We start from the raw sequence: 21,281 nt of genomic DNA, 5'->3' as shown, positions 1-21,281 counted from the left end.
GCTCCACAGCACCTATTCCATACCTAACTGGGTGCTCCACCCCTTATATTACAGCCAACTCACAACTTTTATGTGCTCCCTGGTAACTAATCCCACCCTAGCTGTGCAATCAAATGATACACACCTAACACTTTCTACTCCCGATATTTCCTCCATAAATAACTTTGTTCCACCTGCCGTTACAAAAATCATATCTATTTCTAATCTATGGCTATAGCAAAGAGACTTCTATGACCTGGACATTGCTATATTGGCTTTGAGCCGTTGTAGGGATTGTAGTTACATGCCTTAAAAATCCCATTGGAAATATGAAAAATTTAATCTTTACTGAATAAAACGGGATGTGGCATGAATACCCATGGGCCACCCTTGCTCTAAAAAAATGTAGTACTGACATTCGCTTATTAGGTGAGTGCAGACCTTATCTCCTAACGTTCCAGGAGATTACCTAAAACGTCTGTGACGTTGTGAGTGGCAAACAGATGACCAGCCCTTTAGGACACAGGATGTCCTCCTTGAGATGCAAGATCATGAAAATGCTACTAGTCCACTTGCATAGAGGTTATAAATCCTCTAGGAGGCAGTGGGTAGATAGTAGAGTGATGATAAAAGTTTCCAGGGTCCAACTGAAGTGGCAAGAGAGCTACAAACAGAAGGCATCACAGTGGGAGCGAAAATGGTGACTTTCCTTTTTTCCCCATGAGAGAAAAGAAAAAAAAGTGTTCTTTGCATAGAAAAAAATACCCTGAGATAGGCTGACACCCCAATAGGGAGCAATTATATTTGAAACAAGAATGGTAATGTTATAACAGTGTATGTTCTACAAAAGCAGCAAGATCAGACAACTGGAAGGAAGGATGGGCGAAAAATTACCCAAACCCCATGAGTGCCAGGATGTTGCCTGTTGAACTGATTATCTCCCCTTAGTCGCTGAGCTGAATCGCTGGCAGTCTTGCAGCTTTTTGGTAAATGGTCCACCTGGAAACCTTTGTGGGTTGAAAGATTGAACTGAATCAAAGAGCACTTAGATAGAGATAATGACGGTGACTGGGAGGCTGAGTCACAAGATGTAGATCCAGAATCGTCAAGTAAGTTGTAAAAAAAATCCACCACTTCCTCAGCAGATGTGAAGATGTATTTCTGCCCATACATTTGCAGGACACTTCTGCAGACTAATCAGAAACTTTAAGCAAGGTAGCCCTCTCGTACTGTAATTGGAGTTGAGAGTGAAATGATTGAAGAATTCAAAATCTGTCCATGTATTTCAGATGTTTACCAAGAACAGGCCTAGGTGAAGTTAAATCCTTTTGTAGAGGTCCTAAATGGTGTGGGCTCTACATTACATCCTGAGGGCAAACCCAATAGTTGTGGAATGTGGTGGAATGGTGTTGGCGCACTCACATCGTGGAGCTGGGCAGATTAGATGGGTTAAAGCATTCCAATAATACTTAAATTATTCCTGTAGGACCTATTTTCGAGGTCCCTAATCTTATCAGTCAAATCTGTGGCCTTTGCATCTCATGTAAAAAGAAGCACCTTGGTTGAAGTCATATCATCCTCCAACATGGATATCCTATGTCAGCTGCAGTAATGCTCTGGAATTGCTCATGTATATCTTTATGGTGGGATTGGATTACTTTACTCACCACTTCATCGGTTGCATGCTGGAGTGTGGGCTTTAACAGTTCTGCCACGTTGTCCGCTATCCTGGATGGCTCTAAAGTAGTCACACTGCTGTTGGTGCCCTGCTGTGGAGAAGAAGGAGCTGCTATTTGCAGAAAAGCCGGTGCAGAGGCCACCTTGGATTAAGGACCACTGGGCTTATCCTTGTACATGGGAGTCGACAGATCAGGAACTGCTGAGTGCTCCACAAAATGGTCCTACCAGGAACTGGGACTGCGGGCTCAGCTGTAAGAGGCAGTCAGCTGAGAGATGTGACGGCTTTAAATAAAAATATGGAGGTGAGCGGGACCCTTGGAGCTGTGCTGCTAGATCATAAATCAAGTACTGGATTTTATTTGTACTTTACTAGACTGCAAGAATTTCTCAGGTATTGGAATGATGCGAGATATGTATAAGATTTTAGGCAGTGTTTGCATTTTTTTTGCATCTTTCTGAACTGTGTCAATAAATGAAGGTAAAGATTTTTTGGAAGGATAGGCCAGGTTTATGCCTAAGTAAGGAAGTTTGTCATCTATCCAAATGAAAGTGATTTTACATTGCTCTATATGATCCATTCCTAAATTCACAATGCAGCTTTTAGATGGATTGATTTTATAGAAGGATGCCTTCCCAAATTCTTGAAAAGTGTCCAGAAGGACCTTTAGAGAATTATATGGATTACCAAAGGGTTTCCTTTCTCCAACAGGGAAAATGAATAGCGCGACGGCGTACGATTTCGGATCGCGAATACGAATGCGCGAGCGATCATCCGATTCTGCTTGATGAATTAGGGCCAATGACTCTTTTTATGTCCGCATATTCTTCACACAGAGAAACTAAATGACCAATTTGGACTGACCCTAATATATTGCCATTGTGAAGGAGGACACACTTTAAGCTCCGCTTTGAGCTATCCATGAATAGTCGCCATTCAGTTGAGGTATAGATTGGAATTTCCAAGTCCTCCATTAAACCAGGTATGTTATGGCAAAACACAAAGCCACTGTCAGTTTTAAAGTACTACAGGAATACAAATTCTCTTAGTTCGAAAGTATGATACCTTCCTTTTTCAAGTAAGTTTTTCTCATGCAGTCTTGATGCTAGGAGTTCTGAAGGCTTCTTCGAGTCCCAAATCACTCAACTCATGCTGATCAAATCCTTTACGAACAGAGTCCTGTTCAATTTCAAACTCTTCATCATTGTTGTCACCTAGTTCATCACCATAATCATGTTCTTTAAGAGAGGGTAGTGTAACGCAAACCGGCACTGGGATTTCATCTGAATGAGCCACTGGGCATAAAGCTGATTGTAGACTGGGATACTCTATGTTACATTTATTTTCTTTGTTATATCCTGAAGTTTTCACTATACAAAAGTAACAGTCACTGAAATGATCTCCTTGCTCCTGCCAAACCATAGGTATACCAAATGGCATCTTATCATGTGATGCGAATGTCCACATCTGTAAATCCTCGACACACTGTTTGCACACCTTACGAGGTGCCCAAACTTATCTTGATCACCAAGTTTAACTTTGAAATACGTCAAATAAACTTGCTCTACAAATGTGCTGCTGTTTGCCCATTGACTGGGAATGGTAAAACTACCACAGATATAACAAAATGAATCAGGGTTGATTAGGCACTTACGACGAGAAACAGCAGAGCCAGACATGATCTGAAAAAAAGAAAAATACATTTTGATTATTCATTACATAGAGAATAAAATTTGTTTAAAATTGTTCCCCAGTGTAATTGTATTATTAATTATTTTTAATTACAACAATAATTTTAAACAAATTTTTTGATGACTTCAATTTTTAAGCTTATTTACACTAATATAGGTATGCTAATTCTGAAAGTGCAGTCAGTTTTCTTCTATCACATCAAGTTTTTTCTCTACCGTTTATTTTAATGCGATTACTGTAGCGTGGATTTGTATAGGCTATTCATTTACACACAAGACAGTGTGGCCAAAGATTGTGCGCTGCTCTACGTAGTGAATAAGCAAAATGTATTTTTCTACTTACACACGTATTTCCTTTCGTTCAGATCATGTCTGGCTCTGCTGTTTCTCGTCATAAGTGCCTAAACAACCCTCATTCATTTTGTTATATCTGTGGCAGTTTCACCACTAATATTAATTATAATAATAATAATAGTTGTATTCACTAAATATATTAGCTGTGTCCTGTTGATTGATAATCTATGATTTAGATGTTGGAAGATAGATAAATGGGAGTTTATTATTTTTTTGTTTCTCTTTTAACCTGGTAGCCAGAACTTACTCACTTTATTGCCTTAGCGATAAAATGAGACCTGCATTTTCCTATATTTCGCCCCCTGATTGGCTTTTAATATCGTCTGTCAATGGTAAGTTGACAATTATTCATGACAACTTCTGAGGTATAGTAAAAGAATCAAGGTTTTATTCATGCGTGGGAAACTCACAACAGATATGGCAATAGAGGTTGGGACTGTCCCTTCCTCTGTCTGTGAGAGTCTCTGAAAAATGTAACCTAAAAGTCTGTAACCTAAATTTTATCCTTCAGTTCCTTGCGTCATCGGTCATCCAATTCTGGGATGGTCTTTTCTTTAGTGGTCTTTTCTTTAATTTGCCTGGAGACAAGACAAGTTATTGTTTTACTTGTTGTGCTGCCGCTGCACATTTGGCTCTCATTAGTTTTATTGGGGGGGGGTTACAGTTTCTATGGTCCCCTTATCTGCTGGTTCCACTTGCACAGTTTCTATGGTCTCCTTATCTGCTAGTTTCTCAAGACCAGATGCAACAGAAAGTAAAGAACACAAATAGCTGAGTTAGTCATTTTAAAACAGAATAGCTGAGTTAGTCATTTTGAAACAGCATAATATAGTTTGAGTTAATTCTCACTATACTTATGGCTATATAAATTTTATATACATTCACATGTCCTTATTTCTTTCCCTGATCTTTTCTCGTTTGCATGAAAACATCTCCACACATCATATAAATCTGATTTTTGAAGAAGGTGTTTGATGGTAGGTTTTGTTGTAGATGATATCTCAACATATTATATAGGAGCCTTGGAGGTATTCAGCTAGTTTGAAAACTTGTTTTCTGGAAAAGGGATTTGATGAACATTTGGCGCATGGACGTTGACAATAGTATAAGTGTCGTTCATATTAGCAACCAGAACTGTGTATCTGCCATGTTGATCTGTTTCCAGTTTAATCAACTGAAATAAAAATTTGTCAGTAATAACAAATTAAATGTCTCTCTTCTTCGCTTGCATTCTGGAATGGTTGTGGAGGGTTTTGGAATGTATGGGGATCACAGGAATATTTCTTGATTTTATTGGATGTATGAATTTAGCCAGAATCCTTACTACTTGACCATCCTCTGGTTCATTTAAATTGTGTAAGGGCACTCCTCAAGTGTGTCCTCTATCATCTTTGTTGTACAATTTATCTATAGAACCTTTGGTTTTCTGGAAAGCTCAACTTTGAGGGTGCTTCAGTAAAGGGTCTCTCGGGCAAGGTTGCTCTCTTTGCCAATTATATATTAAAGTTTCTTTCTAATCCCTTTCAACATTTACAGAGCATTATGTCCCACCTTCAGTGGCATGGTTCATTCTCAGATTTAGAAATAAACATGCATAAAAGTGAATTATTGTTTTTGTTGAATACCTTGAGCTGCTGTGATAGGAAGTGGGATGCTCACTGTGGCTTTACAGTTTGGTGAAACCATGTGAAATTTACAGAGCCAATTGACAAAGTATTGTCCATACAAGAACCTCAGAGGGAGTTACTCATCTTCTCTGTTATTAAAATGGTTAGTTTTGTGAGACTGTTACAATCTTTACAGACCATTCCCCTACTCCCTCTACTTCTAGAAATATAATGATGTCAAACAAGTGGAACAGGAACTCAAATTGCGTCCGCCACAACAGAGTGTAGGGGCTAACCTACTTGATATACAGTTGTATAACCTGGAATGTTTGCTTTTTCATGCTAGAGACTGGATCAAATAAACCTCCTTTTACACTTACCTAGACTTGGAGACCGGTCTAGTCCACCCATGGTCACTTTGTGGCCTATTACGTTTGGTTTATATTCCCCGCCCCCAAATTTATCAGACGCAATCTTTTATTGAGGGACACCATAATTACTTGGAGAGCGGTCAACAAACTAGGTAGCACTCCGGGTACCCAGTCCCCTAGTATGCCTTTAACTTCTCCAGCTTTTTCCCAAGGTAAAGATTATTATTTGGATTGTAGACAACTTTGTGTAATCAAACAACACAGAATGTATTAAATACCCAGGCCCTTTTATGACTGTATTCTTTTATGAGGATGTTTTTACTCCAAAACCCTCCTGTACCAACCAAATTTGTAGGCAAACAGGCCACCTTGCATCAGTTATCAGCAGAAGACACCTACCATTTATTTCAATTAAGGTGCTAGAGAACTAGGAAAGTTATAATTAGTCATGGAGAGAAATACATTTTTGTGTATTGCCTGGGAGCCTTCTAGCCATTAATGAAATCCCTAGGGCTGCACCTTCTCATTGGCTGACATCCTGCCCTAGGTGTTCAGTGGAAACCACTGATATGTTGTATCTATTCTGGTTTTGCTCACATATCCCTGATTACTGTTTGCTGGTATTCTGTTATGTCTCAGTTGTTGGGTCAGACAAAAAGGTTATGTCCTATTGTAGGACTTTTGCTTACCACAGGGAGGGGAGCCTTCTCAGATAACACTTAGTTTTTTAGATGGGAAAATTTGCGCTTTTCGGCAGCTAAAAAGCAGATTCCCGGTCATTAGTTTGTAGCATCAGTATCCACATTGGCGGATGGCAAATTATATAAACATTTGTTAATAGATAGGACCAACATAAGTGTATATCTGAGCCATCTCATCCCCCAGTTTTTTCTCATCTGCTCCCATTTTTTATAGTCTGAATTGAACAGAGAGCAAATAAGGGATGTACTAAAAATATATTTTCACACAGAATGGTATGATCTCAATAAGAAAGAACTTTGAGAGCCTTCATGTAAAGTCCTCGAATATCATCATGACAAGGGGATATTTGGCTGCCATCTCCTATCATAAAGACTTGGTCATCACGCCACTCTAACTAAGACTTGCTTTAACTGATTATAAAAGACTACAACACAAATTGCACAAGCATCATCTACTGTTGTCAGGAAATCTCCCCAGGAAAATGTAGTGTAGCCTTCGCTGGGGCACATGCACATAGGCAGAAAGTGACTTCAATGCAAAAAGCAGCCCAGATGCAACAATGGATTTACAAAACGGGCTATAGCAAATAATAATTTTTCAAAAACAAATTGTACATTATGCACAGTGCTTTAGCAAATTAAATGCCACACCTTCTTTAATATCTAAAACACAAGTACAGTAAGTAAGAGAATCTGAAGGTAAAGTGAAATGGATACCATTTTGATACCAATATCAAGAATATCTACTGCTTTTTTTGAGGTTTTGAATCTGTTTTCCTTTCTTCACAGTGGTCATTTATTAATGAGCTGAATAAACTGAAAAGTTTGCAGTCTCTCAATTGTCAAAAAAATCCTTTCATGGAAAGTGAGAAGAACCCTGAAACTGTCCGACAACTTATAATTGCAAAAATAGCAAGTCTAAAGTATTTGAACAAGACAGAGGTATGTTATATTGCCATGTTTGTAGATCATAGGCATGGACAGAAAACTTTCTGTATATATATATATATATATATATATATATATATATATATATATATATATATATTATGAGATATAAATATATATACATATAATATATAAGCTTATTTTTTCTATGTTGTCATATTTACCGTATATTAACAAAGTTCTGACCATTGCAAAAAGGATTTGTGGAAGTACATTGGATTTTTACTGTACATGTCACTATGCTCCTGAAAAAAAGTAAAACCAAAAGTATACTGCCCTGTGATTTGTGATCCTTAATATTCCCCTGGGTCCTCGCAGATGGATTGCGATATCACACATAGCAAGGTGCTGTGGGTGTAAGCTAGTTTAAAGAACATTATGTTTACTTTTTTTTCTATTTATTAAAAATATTTAGGTTGGGTTTTTTTTTTTAACTTTAAAATAGTGTTTTGTGTAAGGGAAATTACCTTAGAGCAGAACTTTCATGAAAAATATAACACATTTACTTTTGAAAAGCCCTTGATCAATCTGAGTCCAGTAGTTCCTGTGCAGTCTCGGCTTCTTTCTGGACTATGGACTTAGCTCATGATTAGGGATTCTTTCTAGACTATGGCTTCTGCTCACGTCACTCATTCCCGCTCTGTGCAGGACCCAGATTGGATGATGTGTCTTCCTGAAAATGTTAAAAAAAAAACAAAGTGCAAATCCCATTTTTTTACATTCCAATAAAGCCCTTTATGATATTTGCCTGATCTTGTAGATCCACAAAAAGGGCAGCCTCCTGGGATATGTGACATATGTATCCTAGGAGGCTGCTGGTTTGCCCTTCAGTCTGTACTGGGTGGTAAGAGAGAAATCCTCCCAAAAACATTTTTTAAATATTTAAAAAAAAAAAAGAGAAACTCAACATTTTTACATTTTTTTATTGAGCCAACCTTTTATATAATGTTAAAAATGTGGTGATAGGTCAACTTTAAATAGGTAAGCATGCTTTCTACAGGATATATTCGGTAAATAAACCCCAGCATCCCCCTCCAAAATGTAACACTTACTTGTCAAGACCCCTCATACCAAGTAGTGAAATCTGTTACACAGAGTCCTTGTATTATATGGCATTAATTGAGTTTAATTTTAAGATTGGGTAAAACGTTTATTAGGGTGCACTTAGTGTTTATTCATTGTGTTTCATCTATTTCTAGACATTAGTCAATAAAAGAGAAAACATTGTCCATGCTAACCCTGAAAAAATAATAAAAACAAAAAAAGAATGAGAGGAAATGTACTGATAATAACAGAACATTTTGGAGAGTGCATTCCTGACTAGATATTGCATTTTCCATGGCATAACAAGAATTTAAAATGACTAGGAAAACAGAGGCAGTAATACCTCAAATAGTATAACAAGTGTGACTTGTGAACTGACAAGATCCTAATCCAAAAATAAAGGTCTGTATTTCTTTATTGCTGTTTCTTTTTGATATATAGAGCATACGTATCTGTTTATTCTGGTACACTTTAACAAAGGCAGTTGGGGCACTCTCCGTGTATATTGTCTGTTAGCGTTGAGATAATGCAAGTTTTAATGTCAGGTACGAAGTGTGCAGAGTGAACAAGTCTTTGGATTGTACAAAGAAAATGCTTCTAAAACTTTCTGCCACATCTTTTAAAGTGACAAGCTCTGAAGTAACTATAAGAGTAATATCTCTCTATGTCTCTAAATATTTTAGGGAATCAAGCGTATGGAAAATGGAAGTAGGAAGAAAGAAACAGACAGGGTTTACAGGCCGAATAATTTTGAAACAATGTTAATTATGTATTTATTTAGGTAGTAGCTCTGAAGTATTGGTGCAAATGCCATACCATATTTTAGTTTTGTATTATGCTTAAAAGCATCACTAATATAGAAAAGATCAGCATTTTTTATAGGTACTGAATACCATCAAAATAAAAATCTCAAATCCGGTTTGCCAGCAGATATGTTTAATTACAGTTTAGATCTAGTTAAAGCTTCACTGTGAATACATCTAGGATGTGTGCCCATTTACTAATATGAATTTCATTTGTGGATAATGAGTTATTGATTAACCTCCTGGGCGGTTCATTTCTGTCCGGATTTATATATCTAAAAGTGGTACATTGTTTTTCCTGAAAATCTGTTTTACAGTATTATTTAATAGTATGAGTATAATAAAGTTTGAAACACAAAATCATGTCAAAAATTTAATAAATTAAAAAAAAAAAATTTTAAATATATTTTTTATATAATTAAAAAAAATAAAAAAAAAATAAATATTATACTCATACTATTATATTATTCTGTAAAATAAATGTGCATGAAAGACAATGTACTGCTTTTACACATACAAATCCAATGTATTGCATTCAATACAGTTATTTTGTATTGAATGCAGTACAAATAGATTTGAAATTCCCGCCCCAAACGGAACGTCCACACGCACCAACATCACCCGGAACTCCCCGGTGACTCATCGGATGCAGAGGAAGCCGGCTGTAGGAAGCAAGAAGACGAGGATCACACAGGATGCTCGCGGATCAGGTAAGGCTCAATTTATTATTCTATTTTGCTGTTTTAGCTACCCCAAGTGTGACTTTTTACCCCGAGTCACACTCGGGGTTACCGCTGGGGAGGTTAATTGTGTAAAAAAGAAATTGTGCTTCAAGTAATCAGATCATTAAATCATTTAATTTAAAAAAGGGTGAAGCATTGCATATTTACGTTTTTTTCAGTTGCATATAATTGGACCTTTAAAGTAAACTCTGCTGTTCATTTTTTTTCTAGGCTAAGTAAATATAGATTTTTCAAGGTAAAATGTCTCTACTCCATTAGTAAAGACACCCTAGTGCAATTCAAAACAAGATGACCATACCATAAGTAGATAGATGACTTATTATAACTATGTATATTTGTTAATAGTAAATAATAAACTATAAATACTTTACAGTGTGTAGTACTTTTTCATAATCATGCTTAATCTTTTAAACAGATCCTGCCAGAAGAAAGAAGAGGAGCCGAACTTGATTACAGAAAAATGTTTGGAATTAACTGGTTGAAAGCAGGTGGAAGTCATAAAAGTGATAACAACAAACTCTCTGAAATGTTTCTAATAGAACATCCACGATACACTACTTTTGTTGAAAGTAAGAATTTTTTATATTAGAAATTTAAATATTTATTTTTTTCATGGATCATAGAAAATGAATTATCTCAATTTATCCTAACTAGATGTGCACATGTTGAACATCTGGTGTGGCCACAAGTTGAGGGACAAATAAAAGCCTAAAAAAAATTGCATACATTCAGTTACGTATGACTACTTTATTAAGGAAGCAGATTCGTGCCAGATAAACTGCACAGCTATTAAATATAGAAAAAGTTGTATTATCGAAAGTTATGAAAAAAATAAATTACACCTTATCTTCACTTACCTCTCACCTATCAATAATCAGACCATATAATAAGTGATAAACATAGAAAGAAAAAATAATGTTCTTTAGGGCTACATCTCATTTATTATCTTGATACACATACAGAAAGCAGCACAGCTTTATGTGACAAAAATCATGTTATTTACCTACAGGGGACATAACATACAAGCTTTATTTCAGATAGTGGGGGGTGGGGGGGGGGCATCCTGAACCAGATAACAAAACTTTCACCTTATCCAGACTTCCACCCTATTGAGATCAAATATAAAAAACATAAACATCATTTAAGCTCTGCAAATGTTTTGTCCACGGATGCTCCTATGGGGTAGATTACTGCACTCAAATGCCCAAACTTTACTATAAGTGTATTGGTAGGGTATTGAAGACAAAGGAAGTGAGAGCAATACAGCCCTTCCCCTTCCTATTATACAACATGTTAAATAAGTACAGTATTCCCCATACACCATGGAAAGAGGATGAGAATGTTTCAACTGAATTTGAATGTTTATATACTTGTTAATTGTAGCATTTTACAGTTTTAAACCATTACCTCTAATAAAATATGTAAAAAAAGACAATGATATTATGGTGATAATAATCAAATTAAGCAACAGAGATGGCAAACAACAAAATTATCTTTCAAGCAAAGAAAAACAACATGGGTGAGCAATCATGTCCCCAAATGATAAGCATGCTCCTATTCATGACAGAGAAACCAAAAAAATGAAGACCATTTTATTTATTTAGTTACAAACATAAAATATGATGCTGCATCACAACATTGAAAATAAGGAAAGACCCACAAGATTTTTAAGGCATCTATATCAAGCACAAACATAAAGTTAATTCATGACAATAGTGCAAACTATCACACCAGACTCTCTGACAATGTTTTACTCCAGGAGTACCCTAAACAAAAAAGGGCCTTTCACATAAATTCTATATAATGTGACAGCAAGGCAGGATTGGAGGTGGAAGGGAGATATATTTGACCAGGATTCCTCTTTCATGTGAGGTATATTTACCCAAGATTCCTCTTCTGTGTGAAGTAGCAGGTGGAAGACTCTCACCTGGGAGATAATTAATGAAGAAGCACTGAGGGTGGGGATATACCATAGAGCCAGGAGCTCAGTCAGTAGCTTAACTTGGAGAGACACAGACAGGGGTCTGTGCGGGCTCAGCTGATAGAGGGGGATGTCTTGATGTATAGTAAGTGCCGGACAGGCAAGGTTTTCTTTTGCTGTTTTGGTATTTTATCCGCAACCTTCAATAAACTTGGCTGCAAGCCAACTTAAAATTGATACCTTGGTGTGTGATCTGAGTTGGATGAACCAGACAAGGGTCCTTTGACCCTAGCAAAGGCGATCCTGAGCTTAACCCCTCACAATATATATATATATATATATATATATATATATAAAGTTGAGCTATTTACCAGCCTAAGCTCCTCTCTCCTAACCTCCCAGATACAGGTTTGCAAGTGAGGGCACAACATGTCCACATATCAACCCCTTGTATGTGAACATAGGTCCTATCATCAAAAGTAAACCCATTCCTCATGAAGCTTGAGATATCAACTGATAAAATTCATCATATAATAGTTGTAAATTTTTGTCAGGGACTGCAATGTGCCAATCCCTTTTTTCTAAAATGAAAATCTGCTCTTTGCACTTCTTGCGTGACTTGTTGAATGAAAGCAAAGATATTGGGATTTTGCCTTGGATCAGTAAAGAAAGTTGTGGGGAGTGGGAAAAATAGAAACGTTTAAATCCCCCTTTTCAGGTGTATCAGCCTCATTTTCAGATTTAATTTATTATAATTAAAGTATTCATCAAAATAATAATAGGTTCTTTAAGTTCACAAAAATCATGAATTGTATAAGGATCAAACTCCTTTGGGAGAAGGGTCTTCTTAGTGGAACCTTTATCAAAAGCAAGTTTAGGAAATAAACTACATACAAATAAATGCCAACTTATTGTCTCAAACTTATCAATATCATCTAATAGACTGAAGCTCAAACCTAAACATAAAGCCTCAATCTCAAAACATGTTTCCATAAATTGACTTTTAATTTGTGGGATTCTGATTCATTTTGAAAACAAACTGATTTAGAGTTCCCCTTTGAGTGTAAGATTGCCTAAAAAAGTAGATAATGAAGTTTATTAGAAACCATACCCAGTGCGAGTGATGTCAGTATCCAGTGTTCCAGCAAAAACCTGTGCTGAGATATACTGTGTAAGTGTACCACCTTGTTCATGAGAGCAAAATATTACTGAAGGCATTTAAGTTGTTTAACAAACAATGTTTGTTGAGAATACATTTCCATACACTGTAAAGTCAACTTTTATGTTCTGAAATCATAACAAGATAACATAGCAAAAAAATCTTGGCAATCATAATATAAATGTAATTGTTTGTCATAAATAAAACCCATAAAATTAGCATCACAGAAAAATATTATATATGCCACATCCCTATTGGTTGTGTCTAGAAAAAGTATATGGGAGAATAGTAAATGGGACTTTAAAGACATCAAGGTAACACAGAACATTATATTATAAAATAATCAGAATATCTATTTAGTTACAAAAAGGAGAAAGCTGGTTCTGAGATTAAGCTGAGATATATATGAGGTCAGCATTCTATTAACATAGTTTACACAGTAATAAAATATTTACATAAAAACATTAAATGTAAGAAAACAAAACTTGCAAAAAAAATTTTGGGAGTTTGCTGTTCTGGGGCAAAAGGGAAATATGTCAGCAATGAGTTAATGAGAAGTATTTGTTGCCCATTCATTAGGAAAGGGTTATAAGATTATTTCCAAACAATTTACAGTCCAATATTCTACAGAGAGAAAAATATTATATACAGTTAGATCCATAAATATTTGGACAGAGACAACTTTTTTCTAATTTCCGTTCTATACATTACCACAAATAATTTTAAATGAAACAACATAGATACAGTTGAACTGCAAACTTTCAAGTTTTATTCAGTGGGTTGAACAAAAAGATTGCATAAAAATGTGAGGAACTAAAGCCTTTTTTAACACAATCACTTAATTTCAGGGGCTCCAAAGTAATTGGACAAAATAAAAAGTTAATTTCTAATACTTGGTAGAAAAACCTTTGCTGGCAATGGCAGCCTGTAGTCTTGAACTCATGGACATCACCAGATGCTGTGTTTCCTCCTGTTTAATGCTCTGCTAGGCCTTTTCTGCAGTGGCTTTCAGTTGCTGTTTGTGGATGTCATAAAAATGTGAGGAACTAAAGCCTTTTTTTTACACAATCACTTCATTTCAGGGGCTCAAAAGTAATTGGACAATTGACCTAAAGGCTTTTTCATGGGCTGGTGTGGGCAATTCCTTCGGTATGTCATTATCAATGAAGCAGATAAAAGGCCTGGAGTTGATTTGAGGAGGGGGGAGGGGTGCTTGTATGTGAAAGATTTTGCTGTGAACAGACAACATTCGGTCAAAGGAGCTCTCCATGCAGGTGAAACAAGCCATCCTTAAGCTGCAAAAACAGAAAAATACAATCCGAGAAATTGCTACAATATTAGGAGTGGCAAAATCTACAGTTTGGTACATCATGAGAAAGAAACAAAGCACTGGGGAACTCAGCAACGACAAAAGACCTAGACATCCACGGAAGACAACAGTGGTGGATGATCCCAGAATCTTTTATACATGGTGAGGAGAAAACCCTTCACAACAGCCAACCAAGTGAATAACACTCTTTAAGAAGGAGGCGTATCGATATCCAAGTCCGCCATAAAGAGAAGACTGCATATACATAAATACAGAGGGTGCACTGCAAGGTGCAAGCCTCAAGAATAGAAAGGCTAGATTGGATTTTTCTCAAAAACATCTAAAAAAGCCAGCACAGTTCTGGAAAAACATTTCTTTGGAGAGATGAAACCAAGATCAGATACCTTTACCAGAATGATAGCACGAAAAAAGTATGGAGAAGGCGTGGAACAGCTCATGATCCAAAGCATACCACATCATCTGTAAAACATGGCGGAGGCAGTGTGATAGCTTGGGGGTGCATGGCTGCCAGTGGCACTGGGACACTAGTGTTTTATCGATGATGTGACACAGGACAGAAGCAGCCAAATTAATTCTGAGGTGTTCAGAGACATACTGTCTGCTCAAACCCAGCTCGGACAGAAAGGCCCACAAACAAACAGCAACTGAAAGCCTCTGCAGTAAAGGCCTGGCAGAGAATTAAAAAGGAGGAAACCCAGCATCTGGTGGTGTCCATTAATTTAAGACTACAGGCTGTCATTGCCAGCAAAGATTTTTCAACCAAGTATTAGAAAAGAACATTTTACTTTCAGCTTTTTTAATTTGTCCAATTACTTTTGAGCCCCTGAAATGAAGTGATTGTGTTAAAAAAGGCTTTAGATCCTCACATTAAATTAAAGCGTTTTTAGCAGCACTTTGGAATCAGGAAGCCCCTTTATTAAAGGGACTCCCAGATCTCCGCCACCCCACCCTGGGGAATGAGTACAGGGATACATAAACCCACTTACCCCATTTCCATATGTGTAAAAAATCAGACAAAACTTTAATGTTTTTGTGTCTTTGTGATAACTGTGTTTAACTTTTCTTTTACAGGTTGTCTCACAATGAAAGGATGATTTTCACGGATGCATTCATGAGCACAGCCGTGGAACTCCTGACAGTGTGGGATCCCCAGGCACTAGAGGGCAAATGAAGACAAGTCTCCTCATTCACCTCTAGTGCTGAATGACTGAGAAAAGGGAAGCCCTGATGACGCTTGAGCCCTTTTCTCAGCCAATCTACGGAGGCAAGTTCATTGCACCGCAGCCCCAGAGGAGTTGTAGCACATGCACTGTACCCATGTGGGCTCCGCTTTCTTGATTGCTCCCCCAGCCCTAACGGGCATGTGTTCTGCACCCACATGGGTATAAAGCACATGCCACAACTGCGATAGGATCAACTGGTGCAGTGAACTTCACTGCACGCAGAGGAGTCGTAGCACATGCTCTGTACCCACATGAGAATAGAGCTTTCCCTGAGGCTGACCATTTTGATGTTCCAGAACCAGGGCTGTTGAGTCGGTAGATAAATCCTTCAAATCCGACTCCTCAGTTTCTGGTACCTCTGACTCTCCGACTGCTCTGTATTTACAGAGTTTCTCATTTTATCTTAACACTTTTGCAACCAAACTTCACAAAAAATTTTAGACCCCCTAATTATTCATAAATCAATAAATTTATTATAAAATTAAATATAACACAATATTTTTACCTTAAAAGTTTTTCTCAAGTAACATTAAAAAAATTATATGAAAACAAACTGATGATTTGTCAATTATTATGTTTTTTACTTTATATATTTTTAAAATTAAATATCTTTATTTTAAGGATTTATACTAAGTTTTAAGATAACAATAATATTCATCTTTTTATCTTCAAAGTTATTAGCTTTATATTTAGTATTGCACTTACCCTTATGGCCAGAGAATTAAGTAATGCAGAACGTCAAAGAGTAGTAGACAGTTATCTGAATGGAAGTGATGCCTCCCAAATAGCAATGGATTTCGGTTGTAACCGTACAACCATAACTAAAATTATTAAGACCTTAAGAATCTTCCGGTAGAGTGGAAAAATTACCAAGAGTAGGTCTGAGAAATTCAAATTTGGTCGAAGACCATAAGGAGGAGTTACGCAAGTTAATGTCCGAAGATTGCGGAATAAGCCACAGGAAAATGAAGGATCAATTTTTTGCAAAATTTGGAATTAATGTATTTAGTTCAACAATGGATAGATGCATTGGTAAATTCCAATGGTCATTAAGAAGAACTTCTTTAATTCCTGAAAGGCGCAATGATTTCTACTCTCTTCAAGAAAGGCTACATCTACTTTCTCGATAGTAGGTTTTAACATCTCAATGAGAACCAAAAGGGGAAGATCTCCTATTAGGCAAGAGGCGGTGCATATTGTGGCTGGAGTGCGTTCCAGAAATTATTCAGTTTGTTGTGTGAGGAATAAAAATGGGACCCTCCACTTACAAGCACGAGCATTTATTTAAGAAGCATTCCTCAATTTTATTGATGTGGTTTTGAATGTTTTTAGTGAAAAGAGTGTTCAGCATGCCATCCTAATTATGGATAATGCCCCCTTTCATAAAACTAGCCAGGTAAAGAGCTTGGTTAAAAGTAAGAGACACCAACTCCTATTTTTACCACCATACTCTCCATTTGTTAATCCTGTTGGTAACATGTTCTCTAAATGGAAAGAAGGAGTAAGAAGAAATAGGCTAATTAATTTGGGTGCTTTATTAGAAAGCATCAATAGTGTAATAAGCTACAATAAGCGAGCAGGATTGCTCAAATTATTATACAAAACTGTTTAACTTTTTGCCTAAATACCTAAGAGAAGGAAGCATTATTGATTAATAAATCATTTAATTAATTATTACATATTTTTATTCATTTATTGTGTTATATTTATTTTATAATAAATGTATTGATTTATGAATAATTAGGGGGTCTAAATTTTTTTGTGAAGTTTGAATGCAAAAGTGTAAAGATACAATGAGAAACCTCTTAATATGCTAATGTATTGATTGAAGGAAGGCAACATACACGCCCTTTAACCACACAACTACAGGCTAGGAAGTGGATGCTCTTCTGTGTTGGCCAGTTTAAACAAAAGACAAAAAAATGGAAACAATAGGGTTTTATTTATTGTTTTTATCAAGTATCAAGTGGCTATAAAGTAGTAGCATAGCATGCATAAAAATTATTTTTAGAGCTGAAAATAGTCTTTCAATACGGACTTGGGTGGGTGGCATTGCTGTTACGGTTCTAGCCACATCACTAATATTCTCGGGATAAACAAGGATGGCTTCTTCTACAGTCAGTTTCGATGAGCGATCATACTTTTCTACTTCTTTTAATTCTTTGAAAAAACTCCTGCTGGAATCTCTTTATTTGGACATTTTCTGGTTGTTTATCTTTCATGCATATGCGACATCGCTTTTCTGTTGAAAGTTCCATTTTGTCCAAGTAGGAATCAAAGTCTAATTCTTTATTTTAAGAGGATGATCCTGAGTTACCAGTGCCTATAGCTTCTTCCACTGGTGGTGACTCAGGTAGTAATACTTTCATGCGATCTGCTACATTATTGAAGGCCTTTTTTGCAGTATCAGTCTTGTCATTGCTCAACAAAATTCGGCTCATTGGATAAACATGCTAACAAGCAGCTAACAAGATTTGATTATCCATCCAGTAAGAGAAATTTTCTTTTTTCTTCATTTTGTTCAGGCAGAATATCAAGAACTTCCATTTCAAGAAGAATTTACCAGGTGTTAAATCTTCAGATTGCAAACTTTTGGTGACAGTAAAGGGGTTAGAAAGTAGATTTTCCAGGGCTTTTACTTGTGTCCACTTTTCCAGTTCTTCAAGAAGGTCTTTTAGTTCAAGCAAACGCATTACCATCAAAAAGGGGCTTCCCCAGCATGTTGTTTGATCCAAAATGGCTCCTTTTTCTGCACATCTTTTCAAAATAGCATCTGTTTTAGGGGCCCTGGCTGCAACAGTCACTTGCCTCAATTTGCCAATTGGAGTAGCTGCATGATGATCTTTCAATCCATCTCTTACTGCAAGTTGCAGAGTATGAACAGCACAATGCATATGTTGAATAGTAGTACGCTTAGATGCTTCTTGAACAACGTTATCCAAAATGTCACTATTCTCTTCGCTATCACTTTCTCCAATACTTGCAGAACTGTCTTCTTTTATTATCTGTCTGTCACTTTCTTCATCTACTCATTTTCTCAATTGTGCTCAACATATTAGAAGCATTATCTGTCACAATACATAGAATCTGTTCCTTTTTAATTTCAAAATCTTTTAGAACATCCTCCACTAACTTCTGGAGATAGTCACTGGTGCGATGTGCCTGGGTGTCCTTTACTCCCAAGGTTTGCATTATTGTTTTATTATTTTCATCAACACATCGAATATTAATATCAAAATAATTGACTCTGTGACGTGTGCATGCATCCATTTTTATGAAGACAAAATGTCCCTTCAGACATTTTCGTACTTCTTCCTTTTTACATTTTGGCCTCTTCAATTTTAAGTTTCCTTATACTTTCTCTTTCCAGAGAAACACCAAGTTTTTTAGCCATTTCTCCATTTAGGCCTAAATAGGCTGGCTGTGAAAACAAGGATAGTGGTACACTATTCTTTATTACCATTTCAATAATGTGTTTTTTTAATTTTTCTGGTATCATTGTTATGGTAACTTTGTCAGATATAAAGAATCTTCTTAGTTGTGTTTGGTCTCCAGTAGATTTCTTAACATTTTTTTTTCCAGAAGTAGATGGAATGTTTTTATTGATATCTTTCTCATTCACAACTTCTAACACTATAGGATGAAAATGCTGCAAGTGTCTTTTCAAATTTGATGCTCTTGTAGGTGCATTTTTGTTAGACCCACTGAAACTGGTAATTTTTTCATCACATTATTTTTCACCATCATCTTCAAGAATACATTGGTACACGTAATGTTTCCCATCACTTGACAATGTAAAGTGATCATAAGCAGCAGACTTTATCGTGTTTGTTGACAGACTTTTTGCCATTGTGAATGGAGTGCTACTTTCAATATAAAATATGTTATACTAACTAGCATAGTCTTTAATTTAAATACAAACATACATATAGTCCTACATTATTGCAAACATACATACAACACAGCACTATACACACAAATAAGCTATAGCCTTGCACTAAACTTAGACATAATTTGTCCTATACAGGAAAACATGCACAAACATATATACTATACACACAACACAGAGCCCTACATTTTACTCAGATACATACACACAATATGCACTATACACAAACATTCATACGTTCCTGTACCATGCACACAAGCATACACAAAGCCCTGCAGTTTTATCCAGAAACATGTACACAGCCTTCCATCATAGTACACACAAGCAGCCATGCAGTTTTAAAATAAACATGAACACTTACAGTTGAATCCAAAAAGCTGTTCATCCAAGTTCTTCTAAGCTCTTTTAGCAGACAGAGGAGGTTGAGCAGGCGCTGCTGCCTTTATCTTTATTTGCGGATCCTCTGCTAAAGGCAAGGCAGTGGGAGGCTCCAGGGCCAGGGTGGCCACTTAACTAACTTCCTAGTATTAGGTGGTGTGCAAAATGATGTTAAAGTTCAGCCCTTGATGGGAGCATATATGGAGAGTGCAGACAGGACACCTGAACACACATATGGACATAGCACTCACCTACACCTATATCATTACACTTGTTTACACTCAAATGAACTTGTTAAACACTATACCAGGATTTCACAACCAGGGTTCCTCCAGAGGTTAATGGGGGTTCCTTCAGCAATGAGCAGTTTGTGCCTTTTCAGGTCAGATTAAGTGACACCAGTGACCTTTTTGGCTATATGCAGGGTGACATTATTTTCCCTGGCCATCAACGTAACAGGTAATCTTCATATTGACCACCATGCTAATATACTACTATCTGTAGATTTACCAAGTATAGCAAAAGTTGCTTAAGGACCTCAAAAGTTTTTCAAGGGTTCCCTCATGTTAAAAAGATAGAGAATATACTCACTATGACTTATCTTTAGGTTGCATGCAAGACCTCTAAGCCAGTGTAAACTTGTGCACTGTTTTGCGCTGGTTGCTGTTTACAGGGATAAAAGTTCTGGGAAATATATAAGACAGAATACTATTGCTAATACTAATACCGTTGATAAATAATAAGTGCATTACATGTCAAATAGGCTGTACATCCTAATTATATTTTTATTTTTTTATCATTTTTGTACAGAATATGGAGCTCCTGATGAGGGAGAAATGCAGTCGCAGCAGCCAGCCAACCTAAAAAATAAGTTGCTATGTAAGTTTTAACAAAGGTATATTCTAGAGTATCAAGTTACTACTTATGCTAATAATCCTAAATTACCTTGTGTCACATTTTAGGTTATTAAGAAATATTGTTAAGGGGTATTTCAGTGTAAATGACATATTCCATTTGTAAAATTTGAGTTCACTACTTGAATATTTCTCATCACAAAATGTTGTATTTAGCTTTTTAGCTGCAGTTTGAACTCTAAACTCTAGAGTCTAAATTACCGTATTTTTTGCCGTATAAGACGCACTTTTTCTTCCCCAAAACTGGGGGGGGGAAGTTGGTGCGTCCTATACGACAAATGTGTTATAAAATAATTAAAATAAGATACTCACCCGATACCCGATCCTGCGTGTGTCTCTTCTCCTCGCTGGCTGCATCCAGCGTGTGTCTCTTCTCCTCTCTGGCAGCGCGTGTCTCCTCCTGGCTGCAGTAAAAGAAGCCGGCACAGAGCCCCCTGCTGTTCCCTGTCCTAACTGCCGTACAGTGGAAAAAAAGCACAGAGTGATCAGAAGGGGAATTTGAATGACACAGAGTGATCAGAAAGGGAATTTGAAAGGCACAGAGTGAT

At 36.6% G+C, this 21,281-nt stretch overlaps 1 protein-coding gene across 1 annotated transcript in view; it reads left to right on the top strand.

Moving 5' to 3' along the window:
* Positions 1 to 21,281, top strand: part of TBCE (tubulin folding cofactor E) — a gene marked incomplete in the record, with an annotated part of 197,671 nt that overhangs the window by 154,150 nt on the left and 22,240 nt on the right. The window contains 3 exon segments of the mRNA XM_072409203.1: positions 7,171 to 7,323; positions 10,335 to 10,488; positions 20,630 to 20,698. Coding sequence (XP_072265304.1) covers positions 7,171 to 7,323; positions 10,335 to 10,488; positions 20,630 to 20,698 — 376 coding nt within the window.

The sequence above is a fragment of the Pyxicephalus adspersus genome, chromosome 4 (genome assembly GCF_032062135.1).
Source record: "Pyxicephalus adspersus chromosome 4, UCB_Pads_2.0, whole genome shotgun sequence".
Lineage (NCBI taxonomy): Eukaryota > Metazoa > Chordata > Amphibia > Anura > Pyxicephalidae > Pyxicephalus > Pyxicephalus adspersus.
Note: the sequence above shows the minus strand (reverse complement) of the source record. Positions and strands in the feature narration are given on the sequence as shown.